This window comes from Pongo pygmaeus, chromosome 7 (assembly GCF_028885625.2).
Source record: "Pongo pygmaeus isolate AG05252 chromosome 7, NHGRI_mPonPyg2-v2.0_pri, whole genome shotgun sequence".
NCBI lineage: Eukaryota > Metazoa > Chordata > Mammalia > Primates > Hominidae > Pongo > Pongo pygmaeus.
Window position 1 is genome coordinate 10,298,489 of NC_072380.2, and position 20,443 is coordinate 10,318,931.

Sequence of the window (20,443 nt, forward strand, 5' to 3'; positions counted from 1 at the left end):
TTTCATTCATGTCCCTACAAAGGACATGAACTCATCATTTTTTATGGCTGCATAGTATTCCATGGTGTACATGTGCCACATTTTCTTGATCCAGTCTATCATTGTTGGACATTTGGGTTGGTTCCAAGTCTTTGCTATTGTGAACAGTGCTGCAATAAACATACGTGTGCATGTGTCTTTATAGCAGCATGATTTGAAGTCCTTTGGGTATATACCCAGTAATGGGATGGCTGGGTGAAATGGTATTTCTAGTTCTAGATCCCTGAGGAATCGTCACACTGACTTCCACAAGGGTTGAACTAGTTTACAGTCCCACCAACAGTGTAAAAGTGTTCCTATTTCTCCACATCCTCTCCAGCACCTGTTGTTTCCTGACTTTTTAATGATCACCATTCTAACTGGTGTGAGATGGTATCTCATTGTGGTTTTGATTTGCATTTCTCTGATGGCCAGTGATGGTGAGCATTTTTTCATGTGTTTTTGGCTGCATAAATGTCTTCTTTTGAGAAGTGTCTGTTCATGTCCTTTGCCCACTTTTTGATGGGGCTGTTTGTTTTTTTCTTGTAAATTTGTTTGAGTTCATTGTAGATTCTGGATATTAGCCCTTTGTCAGATGAGTAGGTTGCAAAAATTTTCTCCCATTTTGTAGGCTGCCGGTTCACTCTGATGGTAGTTTCTTTTGCTGTGCAGAAGCTCTTTGGTTTAATTAGATCCCAATTCTTGGCTTTTATTTCATGTTATTGGAAGGGCTTTTTCATCCCAAGAATATAAACCCAGCATATTGGACAGCATAGAGTGAGCTCTGAAGTAAGATTGTGTTCTAATTATATTTCCTCCAGGTACCTGCTATGTGACCTTAGGATGAGTTACTTAATGTTTCTGCATTTCAGTTTCCTCATTTGCAAAATGGCTGTATTAAGGTTGTTGTGAAAATGAGATTTGCACAAAGCTCTGAGAACTGTGCTTGAAACTTTGTACATACTCAAAATTCGTTAGCTTTTATTATTCTAGAGCTTTTGTGACTTCACTTCTTAAATTAATTTTTCCGCATTCTGGATTAGTAAAGATGTTTTCCTATGTTATTCTCTAGACGTTTCATATTTTCATCTTGTACATTTCGATTTAGAATCCATTTGGTATCAATTTTCATATACAATAAAAGGATCCGGATGAATTTTTTTCCACCTGGATATCCTACTGACCCAGCTCAACTGGGATTCCCCAGCCACCACCTTTGTCAAAAATCAGGTCTCATTATATCTATCAGGCTGTTTGTAGACGCTGCTTATTTCATTGGCATATTTACTGATCTCTGTGTCACACCACACAGTCTGAATTCACACAGTTTTATAAAAGTCATGAACGGGCTAGGCGCAGTGGCTCACGCCTGTAATCCCAGCATTTTGGGAGGCCGAGGTGGGTGGATCATGAGGTCAGGAGTTCAAAACCAGCCTGGCCAACATGGTGAAACCCTGTCTCTAATAAAAATACCAAAAAAAAAAAAAAATTAGCCAGGCGTGGTGGCGGGCGCCTGTAATCCCAGCTACTCAGGAGGCTGAGACAGGAGAATCACTTGAAGCCAGGAGGTGGAGGTTGCAGTGAGCTGCAATTGTGCCACTGCACTCCATCTGGGCAACAGAGTAAGACTCTATCACAAAAAACAAAACAAACAAACAAACAAACAAAAAAACCCAACAACACTGCACCAATGCTTGCTGCTTCACCTCTGCCCCCCTCTGACCGTCACATCCAAGGGGCTCAAGCTGTCACGTGCTATGTAGGTGAAGCTTCTGGGCCGTGTGTTGTTATTTCCTAGTATATTGCAGCAGCTCTTGAGGAGATGAAATATTATTCCATGTGTACCCTTGTAGCCCAGTTTGTAGCCCAGTTTACTTGTGAAGTGCCCATACTCCTAGAGTGCAGACCATGAAGCTCCTAACCAAAGCCACAGGAACTTATGAGGCCCCTCCCCATTGACTGGTCCTAGAGTCACAAACTGCCAAGTTGCCCCCAGGGCATTCCTATTGCCTGGCTCACCTCTCTGGATTTCCTTCTTTTGCTATAAACTGGCCCAGTAACTCTTCATTAACTTAACTCTCTAGTGCTTTGGAGCAAGAGATGTTACATATTTTACACTTTGTAGTTATTCTCAGCAACAAGGTTGTCCAAATTTCATATTCCATCTATTTTGGTTTTAATTTTTCTTTTCTTTTTCTTTTTTTTTTTTTTTGAGATGGAGTCTCGCTCTGTCTCCCAGGCTGGAGTGCCGAGGCATGATCTTGGCTCACTGCAACCTCCGCCTCCTGGTTCAAGCGATTCTCCTGCCTCAACCTCTTGAGTATCTGGGATAACAGGCACCCGCCACCATGCCCGGCTAATTTTCCTATTTTCAATAGAGTTGGGGTTTCACCATGTTGGCCAGGCTGGTCTCGAATTCCTGACCTCAAGTGATCTGCCCACTTCCGCCTCCCAAAGTCCTGGGAATACAGGGTTGAGCCACTGTGCCCGGTCTAATTTTTCAATTCTGTTATTACACCTTATTTTTTCTCTGTTCCTGCCAGCTCCTTTTTATTTTATTCTTTCCTCTTATGAGCTCCTGTTTTATAGTGTTTCATCTTTTCTTCAACATCCTTGCATAAAACAGCTCTAAGCTATTTTTCCCCTGATACTAGCCAAACAAATGTATTATTCATGTGTATGTTGTACATTTTGTTTCTTTTTTTTGTAATAGTTTTGCAAGATTTTCCTATTTTTCAGCTTGTTTGTTTTTAACTCGGGCCAAGTTCTAGGAGATCTGCCTTTTGGTCCACATGATCTAGATAGAAACCCACTACTGTCCTTCCCTTTTGACATGAGCCTAGTCATGATCTTGTCTCTGTACCTGGAAGGCTGTATGCTGGCAATTTATTATCTCTGTTCAGCCTGCCTGGGGACAGTGGCGAGGGAGTTGGGGTCAGGATCAGTCACAATCGAGGAATACATTATTGGAATACTTTCCTTCAAAAGGGGGCCAGGAAAGGAGTGAAGTTCTATTAGCTTGGATGGAATCTTTTCCTGTGTAGGGGTATCCCTGGATTTCAGGAGGTTCTTCCCTCTTTGTGGTGATTTTCTTGAAACTCAAAGCCTTTTTAATTTCCCGAGCCAGATACATATTTTTCTCTGCAAAGATGGCTCTAGTACCGGCTGGGAAACTTAGTTGCCTCCTCATCATGCCCCCAACCTTGTAGAAGCCGTGTCACGGGTGGGAGGGGAGGCATCATACAGGCAGACTGTTCCCTCCAGCCTGTCCCAACAGAGGTCAAGTGGCTTCCTAGGAGAGCTCCCTGTTCTTTCATTGTCTGCCTGGCCACAGGCTTTTGTCCTCTGAGCTGTAGGCGGTGGTGGGACTCTGTGGACTTTTCTTCATGTTGTTCCCAGGCCTCTGCATTTCAAGGAACTCTAGAATAGCAATGCTACGTGTCTTTGTGTATTTTCTGGGTCTCCTTTCATCCTGGTAAAATTACAATGAAAACATACAAAGTTTGCAGCAAGAGTTTGGTTCTTCTAATTTCAACACAGATACTTTTTTTTTTTCTTTTATAAAAATGCATTTTGGCCGGGCGTGGTGACTCACTCCTGTAATCCCAGCACTTTGGGAGGCCGAGGCAGGTGGATCACCTAAGGTCAGGAGATCGAGACCAGCCTGACCAACATGGTGAAACCCTGTCTCTACTAAAAATATAAAAAGTTAGCTGGGCGCAGTGGCGGGCACCTGTAATCCCAGCTACTTGGGAGGCTGAGGCAGGAGAATTGCTTGGACCTGGGAGGTGGAGGTTGCAGTGAGCCAAGATCACACCATTTGCACTCCAGCCTGGGCAACAAGAGCTAAACTCAGTCTCAAAAAAAAAAAAAAAAATTAAAATATATTTGGTTAATTTCAGTATGCACCTAGGATGGGTGTATATGTATATTGTGTGCATGATGTATTTATAAGCCATCTTTCCTCAGATGTCACTGTAAAGTTATTTTACAATTCAAACAAAAGATTATATATTGAAACTCAAACTACAGGCCCAATTTTATTTTAAAACAACTGAGGTGTATTGAAAATATCTAAATATATTAATAAAGGGTCCAAATCATCAAAAAGAATGGTGGTGGAACTATGGCCAATATCTTTTCATAAGGGCCATAGTGTAGAGAATGTATGTCAGGGCCTGGAAACTATTTTCCTGGTTCATCCATGGAAAATGTCCAGATGGTGGAAATCCTTGGTGGAAAAATCTCCAAGGTTTTGCTATGCATAAGGCAAAAAAGTGATGATTTCCCATGGGGGGTAGTGAAAATAAAGCATATAAAATGTAAGTTAGAATGGGGAGCTTGCTTCTTTCAGCTGTGTCCAGAGAAGCAACCCTAAAACATGAGTCTAGTGTTACAGTGGCCAGAAGGAGCAACGGCACGTGAGTAGGCAGAACTGTGAACTGAAGGCAGTATAGTGTTGTATTAGTCCATTCTCACATTGCTATGAAGAAGTACCTGAGGCTGGACTGAGACTGGGTGATTTATAGGAAAGGAGGTTTCATGATCAGCACACTGCACAGGAAGCAAAGCGGCATCTGTTTCTGGGGAGGCCTCAAGAAGCTTCCAATTATGGCAGAAGGCAAAAGGGAAACAGGCACATCACACGGCCAGAGCAGAAGCAAGAGGGAGAGAAGGGGAAGGTGCTACACACTTTTAAACAACTAGATCTCGCGAGAACTCACTCACTATCACGAGAACACCACTAAGGGGATGATGCTAAACCAGTCATGAGAAATCCACCCCCATGATCAAACCCCCTCCCTTCAGGCCCCACCTCCAACTCTGGGATTACAGTTCAACATGAGATTTGAGTGGGGACACGGATCCAAACTATATCAAGTGTAGTGGTCAATTCCAGTAACTCTAGAACCAGACCACCTGGCTTCCATTCTGGGTTCGAGCACTTACCAACAGTATGCCCCCAAGGAACTTGCCTGCCTCTCTGGGCCTCCATTACTTCTGTGAAATGGATTTAATAATAGAATCCATCTTATAAGTGAAGATTAAAGGAGTTAATATGTATAAGATCAAGAACATAGCACAGTGCCTGGGCTACAATAGGTGTTAGCTCTTACTATTATAATGTCCTGCCCTGTAGGGTCCTTGAGGAAGGGGCTGGGCCTGATTGACAGATGGTCTATGTGGAAGGAATAGCATTGAACTAGGATTGAGAAGACCTGGGTTTGAAGCTCAACTTTGCCACTAAGATAATATACAACCTTATGCCTGGTTGATTTTCAATAAATATTTCTGAGATGAATAGATGAGTGAGTGAATAATGAATAATTGATAGCTCTTTATCACTACCCAGATTCAACCAGTTCCTGAGAGAGAATCAAGGAGGTTTCCAAGGTTCTGTGCCAGAAGAACTAAGACTTTCTGATTCAATCCCCTAAACGAGTTGTTCTGAGCACAGTTTGAAGATCTAAAAAGCTTAAAATTGGGATAAATAGAAACTGAAAATTATGGGTGGTAAACCTCTGTGAGTAATGACTCCAAAAGGTTGCATAAGCTGAAATTATAAAATGCTTAAAACATTCAGGAAATGTATAGCTTTTTTGTTCACTCATTTATTCAATAAACATTTACTGAAACTTAGACTGTGTTAAATGTTAGCAATACAAAGAGGGCACAATATGATTTACAGCCTCAAGACATTTATAGTCTAGTCACGGAGACAGACATGTCAACAGATAATTAATACAACATGGAAAGTGCCCTGTTGACATGTTTTCAAGATGCTTTGGGGTCTCAGAGCGGGGCTGAATGTTGAGTTGACCACAAATGGCCAATGATTTAATCAATCATGACTATGTAAAAAGGCCTCCACAAAACCCCCAAAGGAAAGAATTTGGAGCAATTCCAGGTTGTTGAACACGGGGAAGGTGGTGTGCCCAGAGACGGCATGGAAGCACCACGTCCCTTCCCCATACCTTGCCCCGGGCATCTCTTCATCTGGCTGTTCATTTGCACTATTTAAAATATCCTTTGTAATAAATGAGCAACACTACGTAAATGGTTTTTCGTGTGTTCTGTGAGCTGCTCTAGTGAATCATCAAACCTGAGGATGGGGTTGTGGGAATCCCCAATTTGTAGTCAAGTCAGAAGTTGTGACCTGGGAACCTACTACTTGTGACTGTCGTCTGAAGTGGGGGTTTGAAGTGTGAGACTGAGCCCATACCTTGTGGGGTCTGTGCTAACTCTGGTTTCTATCAGATTGAGTTGAATTGTAGGAGGCCCAGCTGGGGCCCCATGGAAAATTGCTAGTGTGGGGAAAACACCCATCCATCTGGCGTCAGAAATGAACTATTGAGAGTGGGGGCGTGTAGAGTAGGAGGAAACTGTTTGTTTTTTCCTATCCACTGAGCAATGTGACTTGTCTTGTTTGCGGATGTGGGAAGGGACCATGGAAGGGTTTAAGGAGAAAATCAGCAAGATCACCCCCACATGCTAGCCAGGGAACTGGGTGGCCGTGTAGGAGGTGGGAGGAGGGGGTCGAGGGATCAGGGCTAACATGAGGGTGAGGAGACTGCCCCACAGTCCCAAGGAGAGATGCCGCGGGGGCTGACAGAGGGAGTGGCACAGGAAGAGGAAGGACAGGGTCCTCCTCTGTGTGTTGGAATCTGGGGGACTGTTGGAGCTGCAAGGGCTTGAGGAAGAAGTGGCAGCTTCAATGGGGAAGAGAACAGCTCCAGGCGACATAGGCCAAAGCAATCTCTGATGCACGTGGGGATCAACCTGGGGAAACAGGACTGAGAACAACCAACTCAGAGTAAATTGCAATATCCTCACAGGGTGGCAAGAGTAAAAAAAAAAAGACAGTGCCAGTTTCTGCAAAGTGACATCTTCTAACATAAATATTACTAATTTATTGCCATAAACTTGGTGTCCTGGGCAGTCTATGTTTATTGAATTTTAAGCATTGTCAGCATTAAACATAAAGTGAGTGTTTACTCTGTTTAAATGCTACTAGCTGTGGGGTTTTCCTTAGTGCTGTGACCAAGACTGTTAAAAAGTTCTACCACTGCAACCACGTGTTCTTAAACTTGGTGGCTGTGAGCTCTGAGAATTGAATGAACCCTTTGATGAAGAATTTGGGCACTGAATTCAGATTTGGCTTAAATCTTCAATATAAAAACAAACATTTGTCTATTTTTGTATTGGTGGAGAATGACTACCACTCAGTTTCAGTGTTAACAACCAAAATTGAAACCAACCAGGCATCTGTATAACAGCAGCTATTGCTACACATTCATGCTAAGCTGGGTTCAGAGCTCACCGTGGGCTTGCATCCTCCGTGGATATGTGTTCGCTTGGGAATCTGAGAAACTCTACAGAGATGGGGAGGGAGCAATGCAGAGAGAATGGGGAGAAAATGAGGAGATCAAGAGTGGAGCTGTGAGAAATGGGGAAGACCTTTTCTACTCTGATTTAAATTTCAAGTCTGGAATTGCAAAATGTGAAATAAAAATCTGGGGCAAGAGATGGGATGAGAAATATCCACCCTGAATTAACAAGAGATGAGCCCTAAATAAATTCTCCTAATGATATTACAGCATTCTAATGCTGCAGAGTGACATCTTCTAACATAAATATCTACTAATTTATTGTCATAAACTTGGTGTCCTTGGCAACCTATGTTTATTGAATTTACATTCTAATGCTGTAACATCACTAACGCTGCTTCTCTTAAAGAGAAGATTATTAGAGCAAACGATGGCAATCATGACAGATGGACATGGACAGATTCATTCAAAAGAAGCTTCTTCAATAATTTCTTAGAAAAGAGAATGACTTTCTAAGCATTTAAACCGTAAGAAGAAATAAGAAGGAAAAGGTTTAATCAAGCAACGAATTTTAACTTCCAAACATCAAAACATAAGAAATTGATACATTGGGTGAGCTGAGTATTATTCACTGAAAAACACTTTTTTTTTTCCAGAAAAAGGTTGTTCAGATATCCTTAATATTTAAATAACTTTTTTACAAAAACAATTGGTAAATATTATACTTAAAATGAACTTTAAACAAGTTCACAGGTGAAGTCCTAGGAGCACACAGGTAGAGAAATGACCTTTCAGAGCAGATTCTTGGGGGGAAAAACCAGGTGGGACCCCAGATAAGTATCCTGAAGGAGCCAGGGCAAGATCACATCCCTCAACTTTAAATACAGTCAGGGGGCCGCGCGCAGTGATTCACGCCTATAATCCCAGCACTTTGGGAGGCCGAGGCGGGCAGATCACGAGGTCAGGAGATTGAGACCATCCTGGCTAACACGGTGAAACCCTGTCTCTATTAAAAATACAAAAAATTAGCCGGGCGTGGTGGCAGGCACCTGTAGTCCCAGCTACTCGGGAGGCTGAGGCAGGAGAATGGCGTGAACCCGGGAGGCAGAGCTTGCAGTGAGCCGAGATCGCACCACTGCACTCCAGCCTGGGTGACAGAGCGAGACTCTGTCTCAAAAAAAAAAAAAAAAACAAAACAGGGGATGCATAACAATGTTTGGGGCAATGACAAACTGCATATATGACACTGGTTCCACAAGACTACAATGGAGCTGAAAAATTCCTGTCCCCTAGTGACATGGTAGCTGTCACCAAAGCACAACTCATCACTGATGTGTCAGTGGTGCTGCTGGTTTTAGCAAACCTCCCTTACTGTCAGTTGTATAAAAGTCCAGCATATACAATTATGCACATCAAATAATACTTGATAATGATAAGCGATTATGTTACTGATTTATTTATTACACTATATATTTTTCATAATTTTAGAGTATACTCCTTCTTATTAAAAAATAATTAACTATAAAACAGCCTGAGACAGGTCCTTCAGGAGGTATCCAGAAGAAGGTGTTGTTATCATAGGAGATGACAGCTCCATGCATGTTCTTGGCCCTGAAGACCTTCCAGTGGGACAAGAGGTAGAGGTGGAAGACCGTGATATCGATGATCCTGACCCCTGTGTAGGTCTATGAAGGGCTAATGTGTCTGTTTTTGTCTTAATTTCTTTAAAAAATGTTTAAAAAGTAAAAAAAATTAATTTTTTAATCTTTTTTATTATACTTTAAGTTTTAGGGTACATGTGCACAACGTGCAGGTTTGTTACATATGTATACATGTGCCATACTGGTGTGCTGCACCCATTAACTCGTCATTTAACATTAGGTATATCTCCTAGTGCTATCCCTCCCCCCTCCCCCCACCCCACAACAGGCCCCAGTGTGTGATGTTCCCCTTCCTGTGTCCACGTGTTCTCATTGTTCAATTCCCACCTATAAGTGAGAACATGCGGTGTTTGGTTTTTTGTCCTTGCGACAGTTTGCTGAGAATGATGGTTTCCAGCTTCATCCATGTCTCTACAAAGGACATGAACTCATCATTTTTTATGGCTGCATAGTATTCCATGGTGTATATGTGCCACATTTTCTTAATCCAGTCTATCATTGTTGGACATTTGGGTTGGTTCCAAGTCTTTGCTATTGTGAATAGTGCCACAATAAACATGCGTGTGCATGTCTCTTTATAGCAGCATGATTTATAATCCTTTGGATATATACCCAGTAACGGGATGGCTGGGTCAAATGGTATTTCTAGTTCTAGATCCCTGAGGAATCGCCACACTGACTTCCACAAGGGTTGAACTAGTTTACAGTCCCACCAACAGTGTAAAAGTGTTCCTATTTCTCCACATCCTCTCCAGCACCTGTTGTTTCCTGACTTTTTAATGATCACCATTCTAACTGGTGTGAGATGGTATCTCATTGTGGTTTTGATTTGCATTTCTCTGATGGCCAGTGATGATGAGCATTTTTTCATGTGTCTTTTGGCTGCATAAATGTCTTCTTTTGAGAAGTGTCTGTTCATATCCTTCGCCCACTTTTTGATGGGGTTGTTTGTATTTTATTTCATAAAATAAGGATATAAAGATTTTTTTGTGACGGAGTCTTGCTGTGGCTGGAGTGCAGTGGTGCAATCTCGGTTCACTGCAACCTCTGCCTCCGGGTTCAAGTAATCTCCTGCCTCAGCCTCCCAAGTAGCTGGGATTACAGGCACGTATCACCATACCCAGCTAATTTTTGTATTTTTAGTAGAGATGGGGTTTCACCATATTGGCCAGGCTGGTCTCGAACTCCTGACTACATGATCTGCCCGCCTCGGCCTCCCAAAGTGCTGCAGTTACAGGCGTGAGCCACCGTGCCCATCCAGAAAGAAAATATTTTTACACTGTACAATGTGTATTTTAAGCTATGTTATAACAAAAGAATTTTAAGACATTAAAAACATAAAAGTTTCTAGGTAAAAAAGTTACAGAAGCTAAGATTAATTTATTAATGAAGAAAGAAAAACTATTCTTTATAAATTTAATGTAGCCTAAGTGTACAGTGTTTACAAAGTCTACAACCATGCAGAGTCCTATCCCAGGCCTTCACATTTACTCACTGCTCACTCACTGACTCACCCAGAGCAACTCCAGTCCTGCAAGCTCCATTCATGGTAAAATGCCCTGGACGAGGGCACTATAATATCTTTTACGTCATATTTTTACTGTACCTTCTCTATGTTTAGATACACAAATACCATTGTGTTACAGTTGCCTACAATATTCAGTACAGTAACTTGCTGTACGGTTTTGTAGCCTAAGAGCGATAGGCTATGCCATACAGCCTAGGCGTGAGCAGGCTACACCATCTAGCTATATGTAAGTTCACTCTATGATGCTTGCCTTTAACCACATATTTCTCAGAATGTATCCCTCTTTTCTTTGCCATATTGGTGTTTATTGTGCAGTATCATTATGTTCAATGCGTAGGAGATACGAAAATATCACCTAGGTTATATTATACTTTAATTTTCTATATAAGACTTTGTAGATTTCTTCTGACAGAAGCATTTGTTGATGTGGTATAGTAAAGAGGGAATAATGTTTGGAAGAAGATAAATTTGTGTTTAAACCCTGATATGTCCTCAAGTTAGCAGTGTAATTTTTCCTGTTCCTTGAAATCTTCAAACCAAAATTTTCATATTCGTAAGATGTGCTAATAATACTTGTCTCAGCGAATGTTAGTTATCTCTTTTTTTATCCCAAACTCCTCCCTGCCCTCTCTGCCAACCTGGATCAATAGACCTGGTTACTGTTTGAGGATTATTAAGTTTTGAAAACCTCTGTGACAATCATAGATGATCTGCTCCAAGAAAATATCACTTTTTGTTTAACTACATCAACCCTACAAAGGATCATGTATCTCCATACTCACTTTTCAGTGTCAAGAGCCACCATCGTATTTTCATCCTCCTCTGGCTAATAATAGGAATCACCTGACCTTAAAAACTTCCTTCCTGTGAATGCCCCTTATTTTTCTATGTTAATGGAATTTGGTTTCAAACTTGAAAGACTTGCCTGTCCCTTTCATGATTACTGTTTACTTGTCAACCAGTTGTTCTTATTAAAAAGATACAATATGCCTAAACATATTTAAGAGTCATATATTCATAATCAAGAGATTGCCTTACCTATTGAGAATATGAAAGTTGGAAGGTCTTTTTTTTTCATAGGGAGAGGAAGAGGAGAGAAATGGTAACAATATTGACTTTGGACTAAAAAATATAAAATATGTTCATTTGTTATGGATTTCACTATTTGATTAGATGTTATTTGAAATGAAGAATGTTTTCCTGATAAATTCATATTTTGAGGCTGTATTAGTCCATTCTTGCACTGCTATGAAGAAATACCCAGGACTGGTTAATTTATAAAGAAAAGAGGTTTAACTGATTCACAGTTCTGTGTGGCTAGAGAGGTCTCAGGAAACTTATAATCATGGTGAAAGGCACTTCTTCACAGGGTGGCAGGAGAGAGAATGAGTGCCAGCAGGGGAAATGCCAGATGCTTATGAAACTATCAGATCTTGTGAGAACACACTCTGATTCAGTTACCTCTTATGGGGTTCCTTCCATGACACGTGGGCATTATGGTATTACAATTCAAGATAAGATTTGGGTGGGTTCACAAAACCAAACCATATCAGAGGCCAATATAAAATAGCATCTCGTCTTTTCACTATTCAGCTTAATGAAAATTACACATGTTCTCTAAATAATGCCTTACTGAAATTAACATATTTCTACTGAAAATTTCCTCAGGCCATCGATTCACAAATTTTAATGAACAAAGTTGAAATTAAGTTTCCTTTGAAAACACTGAATGTAGTCATAATGTTTCGGAGTTTGAAATTTAGGGTCACCAATTTTCATTTATGAATGAAACATTCTCATGTCATAATAGAGATGAGAGTTTTTCAATGAAGAACTAAGTATGTGTTAGTTAATGAAGAATGAGAATTAAAGTATATTTTGTCAGTGTGATTTTTGTCATTACTGAAAGTGTAAACTAACCTTAACTATAAGGGGAGTTACTTGAAAATCAGTAATATTTACATAGTAATTGGTAAGAAGAGAGTTTATGAAATCTGTACTTTTTAGTTGTGTGTTTCTTGTAAAATTCTCCTGTTACCACTTAACTTTTCTCATTACTTGGAAGAACCTTCCACCTTCTGTATTTAAAACGTCTTGCTTTTCACGGGGCTTTCTGGGTCCTTGCCATAATTTAGTTCATTTTAGTAAATGCTTTTTGAGCTCAGTGTTAGACACTGTGCTAACCATGTGGGATATGCACTATATTTAAATCTCAGAGCAGGTAAAGCAATTGAGAATTTTGTTATTAGAAAGAAATTATTAAGTGCCTAGCACTTAATAATCAAAAACCCACTTTTTGATGGGGTTGTTTTTTTCTTGTAAATTTGTTGGAGTTCATTGTAGATTCTGGATATTAGCCCTTTGTCAGATGAGTAGGTTGCGAAAATTTTCTCCCATTTTGTAGGTTGCCTGTTCACTCTGATGGTAGTTTCTTTTGCTGTGCAGAAGCTCTTTAGTTTAATTAGATCCCATTTGTCAATTTTGGCTTTTGTTGCCATTGCTTTTGGTGTTTTAGACATGAAGTCCTTGCCTATGCCTATGTCCTGAATGGTAATGCCTAGGTTTTCTTCTAGGGTTTTTATGGTTTTAGGTCTAACATGTAAGTCTTTAATCCATCTTGAATTAATTTTTGTATAAGGTGTAAGGAAGGGATCCAGTTTCAGCTTTCTCCATATGGCTAGCCAGTTTTCCCAGCACCATTTATTAAATAGGGAATCCTTTCCCTATTGCTTGTTTTTGTCAGGTGTGTCAAAGATCAGATAGTTGTGGATATGTGGCATTATTTCTGAGGGCTCTGTTCTATTCCATTGATCTATATATCTGTTTTGGTACCAGTACCATGCTGTTTTGGTTACTGTAGCCTTGTAGTATAGTTTGAAGTCAGGTAGCGTGAATCCTCCGGTTTTGTTCTTTTGGCTTAGGATTGACTTGGCAATGTGGGCTCTTTTTTGGTTCCATATGAACTTTAAAGTAGTTTTTTCCAATTCTGTGAAGAAAGTCATTGGTAGCTTGATGGGGATGGCATTGAATCTATAAATTACCTTGGGCAGTATGGACATTTTCACGATATTGATTATTCCCAGCCATGAACATGGAATGTTCTTCCATTTGTTTGTATCCTCTTTTATTTCATTGAGCAGTGGTTTGTAGTTCTCCTTGAAGAGGTCCTTCACATCCCTTGTAAGTTGGATTCCTAGGTATTTTATTCTCTTTGAAGCAATTGTGAATGGGAGTTCACTCATGATTTGGCTGTTTGTCTGTTATTGGTGTATAAGAATACTTGTGATTTTTGTACATTGATTTTGTATCCTGAGAATTTGCTGAAGTTGCTTATCAGCTTAAGGAGATTTTGGGCTGAGACAATGGGGTTTTCTAGATATACAATCATGTCATCTGCAAACAGGGACAATTTGACTTCCTCTTTTCCTAAATGAATACCCTTTATTTCCTTCTTCTGCCTAATTGCCCTGGCCAGGACTTCCAACACTATTTTTAAGTGACCCATGACTATACCTCCAACTATCCCTGGCCCAGTCAGAGACTTTTTTTTTTTTTTTTTTTTTTAACAGAATCTTGCTGTGTGTCCCAGGCTAGAGTGCAGTGGTGCGATCTCGGCTCACTGCAACCTCTGCCTCCCGGGTTCAAGCAATTCTCCTGCCTCAGTCTCTCAAGTAGCTGGGACTACAGGTGCCCACCACCATGACTGACTAATTTTTGTATTTTCAGTAGAGACGGGGTTTCACCATGTTGGCCAGGCTGGTCTTGAACTACTGGCCTCATGTGATCTGCCTGCCATGGCATCTCAAAAGTGCTGGGATAACAGGCATAAGCCACTGCGCTCGGCCCCTCATAGACTCTTCTAGATGGAAGCCCTTTCTCACTCTCTCCCCGTGTGCGGAGGGATCCTCTGGGCTCCCTCTGCTCAAAATCTATCACCATCTCCTCCTAGCTGCCCGTACAATGGTAACAAGTAGCAGAGGTAGTGGACATCTGTGCTGTTCTTGACTCCGTGGGGAGGCTTCTAGCTTTTCCCCAGTCAGCATGCTACTCACTTTCGTGCCAAGATAGATACACTTTTTCATGTTAGGGAAATGCTCATCTATTCCTATTTTTATGTGTCATTTAAAATTCAAGAACAATCATTATCTATATCCTCTATCATTTTTCTAATTATTTTTACAAAGAGTAAAATTTATGTTTTGGGGTACCATTCTATGGGCTTTTACACATGCATAGATTCCTGTTAACCTCACTTATAGACAAGATATTGAAATTTTTAGTACTCCCAAGAATCCCCTCTATCTGCTCCTTTGTACTCACCCCTCCCCCACCCCCAACTCCTGGCAGCCACTGACCTGTTATCCACACCCAGAGTTTTGCCTTGTCCAGAATGCCATATAAATATAACCCTACACAGTATGTGACCTTCTCAGCCTGGGTTCTCTGACTTAGCATAATGCACTTGAGACTCCTCTGTTGTTGCATGCACCAATAGTTCCTTTTTATTCCTGGGTGGTATTTCATCATGTGGATAGATTACATTTCACTTATCCATTCACCCATTGAGGGATATTTGGGGATTTCCAGTTTGGAGGATTGTGAAGAATCCCACAATAAATATTCCTGTGTGTCTGCTACAATGGCTAAAATAAAAACTTCTGATAGTACCAAGTGTTGGCAAGGATGTAAAGATGTAAAGTGATAGGAACTCTTATCCACTGTTTTTTTTTTGAGACAGAGTCTTGCTCTGTCTCTCAGGCTGGAGTGCAGTGGTGCGATCTTGGCCCTTCAACCTCTGCCTCCTGGGTTCAAGTGATTCTCCTGCCTCCTGCCTCAGCATCCCAAGTAGCTGGGAATACAGGACCATGCCACCATGCCCAGCTAATTTTTGTGTTTTTAGTAGAGACACGGTTTCACTATGTTGGTCAGCCTGGTCTCAAACTCCTGACCTCAGTTGATCCGACTGCCTCGGCCTCCCAAAATGCTGGGATTACAGGCGTGAGCCACTGCACCCAGCCGGAGCTCTTACCCATCATTGATGGGAATGCAAAATGGTGCAGCCATGTGGAAAGCAATTGGGCAGTTTTGTAAAAGGTTGAGCGTGTGCTGACCACAAGACCTAGCAGTCCCTATCTAGGTATTTATCCCCCCAAAATTAAAAATTACATTCACACAAAAATCTCTCTTTTAAACTCTGCTATAATTTTCATTGCTTCTCTAATTTACATACTCCTTATCCCTTACTATGCTAAATAATTTTCTGTATTTTATTCTTCAGTTTCTAGCCCAACATCTGCCAGCTCATGCCCCATCTCCTCCTGTTTTCTTACTTTCTCTTATAACTTCTTCCTTGAGTTTTCTCAAGGTTATATGTTTTCTTATAACCTCTTCCTTGAGTTTCTAGTTTATAATCTTCTTTCACATAGGTGATTGCTTTATAAGGTTTTATTTTTTATGATTTATGGCAAAATACTACTCCGATTTTTTTATTTGTTCTTGGTAACATTTTCCTATTTAGAGTTTCATCTAGTAAATGTTGCTGTTTTTTCCCATCCCTGTTCCTTTGAAAAAGAATGCATATTTATTATGCCTGTGCCAAATCTCTATTTGCTTCTCATTTTCCTGGGCTATTTCCAGGAGTCCTTCAGGGCATGGATATTTGCTGGAGACTGGTGGCCATAGTGACCATGTCCTTTACTCTGCATGTCTTTTTTGCCCCCCAACCCCCTACAGGCCTTCTTTGGATCCCTGTAAATTGGGTTGGCAATAATGCAGCTGGACCCTGTAAGAAATTTTTCTTTGTAGCAAGCACAACATTAAGCTTTCTCAGCAGTAGGTGCTGGAAGGATACTGCAGGTGGAAGGGGCCTTTCTTCCTGGTCCTCTCCAGCATGCTTCTGTTTGCTGCTTTTTGCTCCTATGGCGTGGTTGCCACCAGCATGTGGGGAACACCTGGTGGTGCTCGGCTCTGCCATGCCTCTCTCAGTGAGCTCAAGCCCTGTCTTCTGTTCAGTGACCTGTTCTACAAATGAGCCAAGGACGGCCCTTAGCTTGTCAATTTCTTCACGGCAGGCTTCTCCTCATTAGCTCAAAAGCCTGCTGGTCCCAAACTCAATGTTTTACACATCCGGCTGTTTTTGAACATAGTCTAAATAAACAGATATTTAGCCATCTAAAGCTTGTCTGCTTTGCATACCCTGTGAAACTGCACCCAACATCTGCTAGCCACAGGTAATATGAAGCCTGTGGCTATAAAAGACCCCAAGCCACTGCTGCCCTTGAGAGCTCTCTGACCTAGAGACTCCCCACTGTGCCAGTGAACCACATCACCTAGACAAGTAACACTGTCAAGAGTCCTCTTCCTCTTCTGGATGGTGTCTCCTTAACCTCCAGATAGTCTCAGGCTGTAAAGGGCTTCTCCTGCATGCAACCTCCCAAAGCATTTCCCAAATGAAACTTGTGTGTGCTGCCACCACCTCGTGATCATATCTTTTTCTTGGATCAGCCTTGAAATCCCCTGAGCCCTCTACACCTTTTCACTGCAGCTGTCCCAAGACAGACACACACACCCAGGTCTTGCACCTCCCTAGCCAGTGGGCAGGCTCTTGACAAGCTCCCTTCAGGCACCTGTGTGCTTCACCAGTCCACCTGCACTCCAGAGGTGTGTTCCTTGTTGCCAGTCCTGGCCACCGTTTCCTGGCCACCTGCACTCCCGAGGGGTGCATTCTGCTTCTCTAGCAAAGGGGATCATCTCTGGCCCGGGGCAACCCGGCAAATGTCTCTGCCTTCCACTGGGCTGCAGACACTTTCTTCAATGTGTTGTGAGTCCCACTCCTGGGGAGGGGGAGAGGCTCCCCTGCCAAGTTCGGCTCCTCCTCAGACACTCTTCTCCTGCCCTGCCGTATCTTAGAGTGCTCCTGATGCTTTGTAGTCGCTCCCCAGTTACAGTTTGTGATTCTTCCTGTTAAACTTTCCTTGTTCAAATCACTGCACAGTTTCCATCTCCTGAGTGGACCCTGTGTATCTTTGGTGCATCTCCATGGCCACTCTAACCCCATACGCCTCTGAAAGAGCCCTGCTCAGACTTCCCCAGCTCTCTCAGCTCTCTGCGGCTGTGAAGAATGAACATGGAAAAAGGTGCAGGTTGCTGGTGTTTTCTGAGCTCTCCCTCTCTTCGGCCTGTTTGTGCTACCCTGCTCAGCTTTCAGCACTGGTCTTACTTGGGAAGATTCCGAGAATAAGGCATAGGGATCTGTCCGTGCTTCTCATGTACAAATGGCTCTTTCCTTTCTCTTTCAGAAAACGTTCAATGTGGCTACAGGCCTGCTTTTCCAAACTCATCATGGTTACCATTTCATGAACGGCTTCAAGTCCAGAATGGTGAGTTCCCGTGGCAAGTGAGTATCCAGATGTCACGGAAACACCTCTGTGGAGGCTCAATCATACATCGGTGGTGGGTTCTGACAGCCGCACATTGCTTCCCAAGAACCCTGTAAGTGTCTTCATCTACATCCTCCCGTCTTGTCAATGTATTGTCTGGGCTGGGCAGCTCAGTAGGCTGGTGCACAGGCCTATGAAGCCCTAGGTTCTATGTGCAAAATGTTGCATTGGCTTTGTACCCCAGGGTCTCTGCTGTACACCCACTCTCTCCCCTTTATTTAGCCAACCATATCCAAATGTGGGCTGCTAGTCAGAGCTATGCACCCAGTACATCCAACACACTCTCTCCTGCCTGTCATCTGTGTCTGAAGACAACACACTGGAGTCATTGATTGAACACCTTCCTGTTGAGCACCTACTATGTATTGTTCCAAGTGCTGCGGACATAGGAGTTGACGAGACTGCCAAGGTCTCTGTCATCAAGGAGCTTACAATCTCATCTCTCAGAGGGATTCGTTCCTCTTCTTTTGGTCAGGAGAGTTTCCCTGGACTGTCAACCCACTGGTTCAGAGATTTGTCAGAGCTTGGGCCCCTGATTCCTACCTGATCCTAGCCATGCTCCAGACCACTGTAGCTCATCTACTGCACTGGACTTCTCCTTAGTTGTCAACTCACTGTTTACAAATGTGTCTACGAATGTGAATTGCACTATCACCCTTGTTAGCACTGGTGTTTTTATATTCGTTCTTTAGGTTAGACACGGCCGTGGTAAATGTCACTGTGGTCATGGGAACGAGAACATTCAGCAACATCCACTCAGAGAGAAAGCAAGTGCAGAAGGTCATTATTCACAAAGATTACAAACCGCCCCAGCTCGACAGTGACCTTTCTCTGCTTCTACTTGCCACACCAGTGCAATTCAGCAATTTCAAAATGCCTGTCTGCCTGCAGGAGGAGGAGAGGACCTGGGACCGGTGTTGGATGGCAGAGTGGGTAATGACCAATGGGTATGGTACGTGCCCTCTTTTCAGAACCCATAGAAAGCCCCAATGTAGGGTACCCTAGGCTAGAGAGCATGATGCTTTGGGTGTGGGAATGCTTGGGTCTGAATTGTGGCTTTATCTCTCTTGAGCTCCTTCACCTTCCTCACCTTCAGTTTTCTCATCTGCAGAATGCCAGGAACACCTCCTCAAAAAAGGTATGGGGATTAAATTAAATGAGATCCCCTAGGATTAAAAAAAAAAGCCTAGGACATAGAATAATCTCAAAATAGGAGACCGATGATAATTTTTGTGGAGCCAAAAGCATGATAAGCCAGTTTGGATATTCCCACCTGTGGCTCTTTGATGATGGCCATCTCCCCATCTATTGGCCACATCATGTAAAACACCATCCCAAGATAGCTCTGAGCCAGTGATTCTCCAACCAAGCTCCATTACGGATGACTCCACCCCTTTCCCTGCAAGGCACCAGGCTGCCTGGCCAGGGAAGATCTCTGGGATGGTGGGAGTGTGGTGGGGAGAAGGCCAAGAGTTCCCCTGGCATTGTGGTCAGTTCCTTCCTACAAAGTGGCGACCAGATGTGTCTTCTTCTTGGTTTCTCCATTTGGCTTGGTGAAGACACTGGACAACACCATTTCAGAGGTTGGGCTGCTCTGATCCTCTGCATGGGGCAAAGCCTGGCTGTGAAGAGATGGTGGGGCCAGGGAGGACCTTCATTCCAAATTCCCCTGGCAGGGGCTGAGGCTGGGACTTTTGTGGGCTGCTTCTGGAGAGAGTGAGCTTCCCACAGGAAGCACATTTAGTGGAGGAACTTCTTGTTGGGGCTGTTGGAGAGGAGACTGAAGTCATCCCAGGCATCCATGCCCTGTGAATTTGTGATCTGCTGGACGTTGGTGGCCTCCCAGGCTTCCATGCTGATCGCGTGTGGGCTGTTCACTGTTGGCGGCTGATGCAGTGCTCACTCTCACACCAGCTTTCTCCCTTTGTCAGACCAATATGATGACTTAAACATGCACCTGGAAAAGCTGAGAGTGGTGCAGATTAGCCGCAAAGAATGCGCCAAGAGGGTAAACCAGCTGTCCAGGAACATGATTTGTGCTTGGAAGGAACCAGGCACCAATGGTATCTGCAAGGTACTCACCCCTGCCCAGCCCCCTCCTCCCTCCAGGTACCCCATCACTTTCTGGGTTCCCAAATTGGGGGTCCCTAGCCTACACCACTAGGACCCTCCCATTTCCCCTCCATGTTCTTGCTGGAGGTACCACTGATTGCAGACTATTGTTCCTTTTCTCATTCCCAGGGAGACAGTGGCACACCTCTGGTTTGTGCTATTTATGGAACCCAGAGACTCTTCCAAGTGGGTGTCTTCAGTTGGGGCATAAGATCTGGCTCCAGGGGGAGACCTGGTATGTTTGTGTCTGTGGCTCAATTTATTCCATGGATCCAGGAGGAGACAGAAAAGGAGGGGAAAGCCTACACCGTAATCTCAGGATCCACGAGAAGCTCACTGGTGTGTGTTCCTCAGTAC

General features: G+C 42.8%; 2 protein-coding genes across 5 annotated transcripts in view; one reads left to right on the forward strand and one right to left on the reverse strand.

Annotated features, from left to right (window-relative positions):
* PRSS55 (serine protease 55) overlaps positions 1 to 20,443 on the reverse strand; it is an 83,671-nt gene that overhangs the window by 37,380 nt on the left and 25,848 nt on the right.
* Positions 1 to 20,443, forward strand: part of PRSS51 (serine protease 51) — a 64,436-nt gene that overhangs the window by 30,951 nt on the left and 13,042 nt on the right. For 2 of the 5 annotated variants that reach the window (XM_054499902.2, XM_054499903.2), the window contains exons 2-5: positions 17,834 to 18,026; positions 18,667 to 18,926; positions 19,906 to 20,048; positions 20,216 to 20,425. In XM_054499902.2, coding sequence (XP_054355877.2) covers positions 17,834 to 18,026; positions 18,667 to 18,926; positions 19,906 to 20,048; positions 20,216 to 20,425 — 806 coding nt within the window. Of the gene's footprint in view, positions 1 to 17,833; positions 18,027 to 18,666; positions 18,927 to 19,905; positions 20,426 to 20,443 lie in introns of those variants that run through there. The other 3 variants (XM_054499904.2, XM_054499905.2, XM_063668508.1) reach the window with 3 other exon arrangements.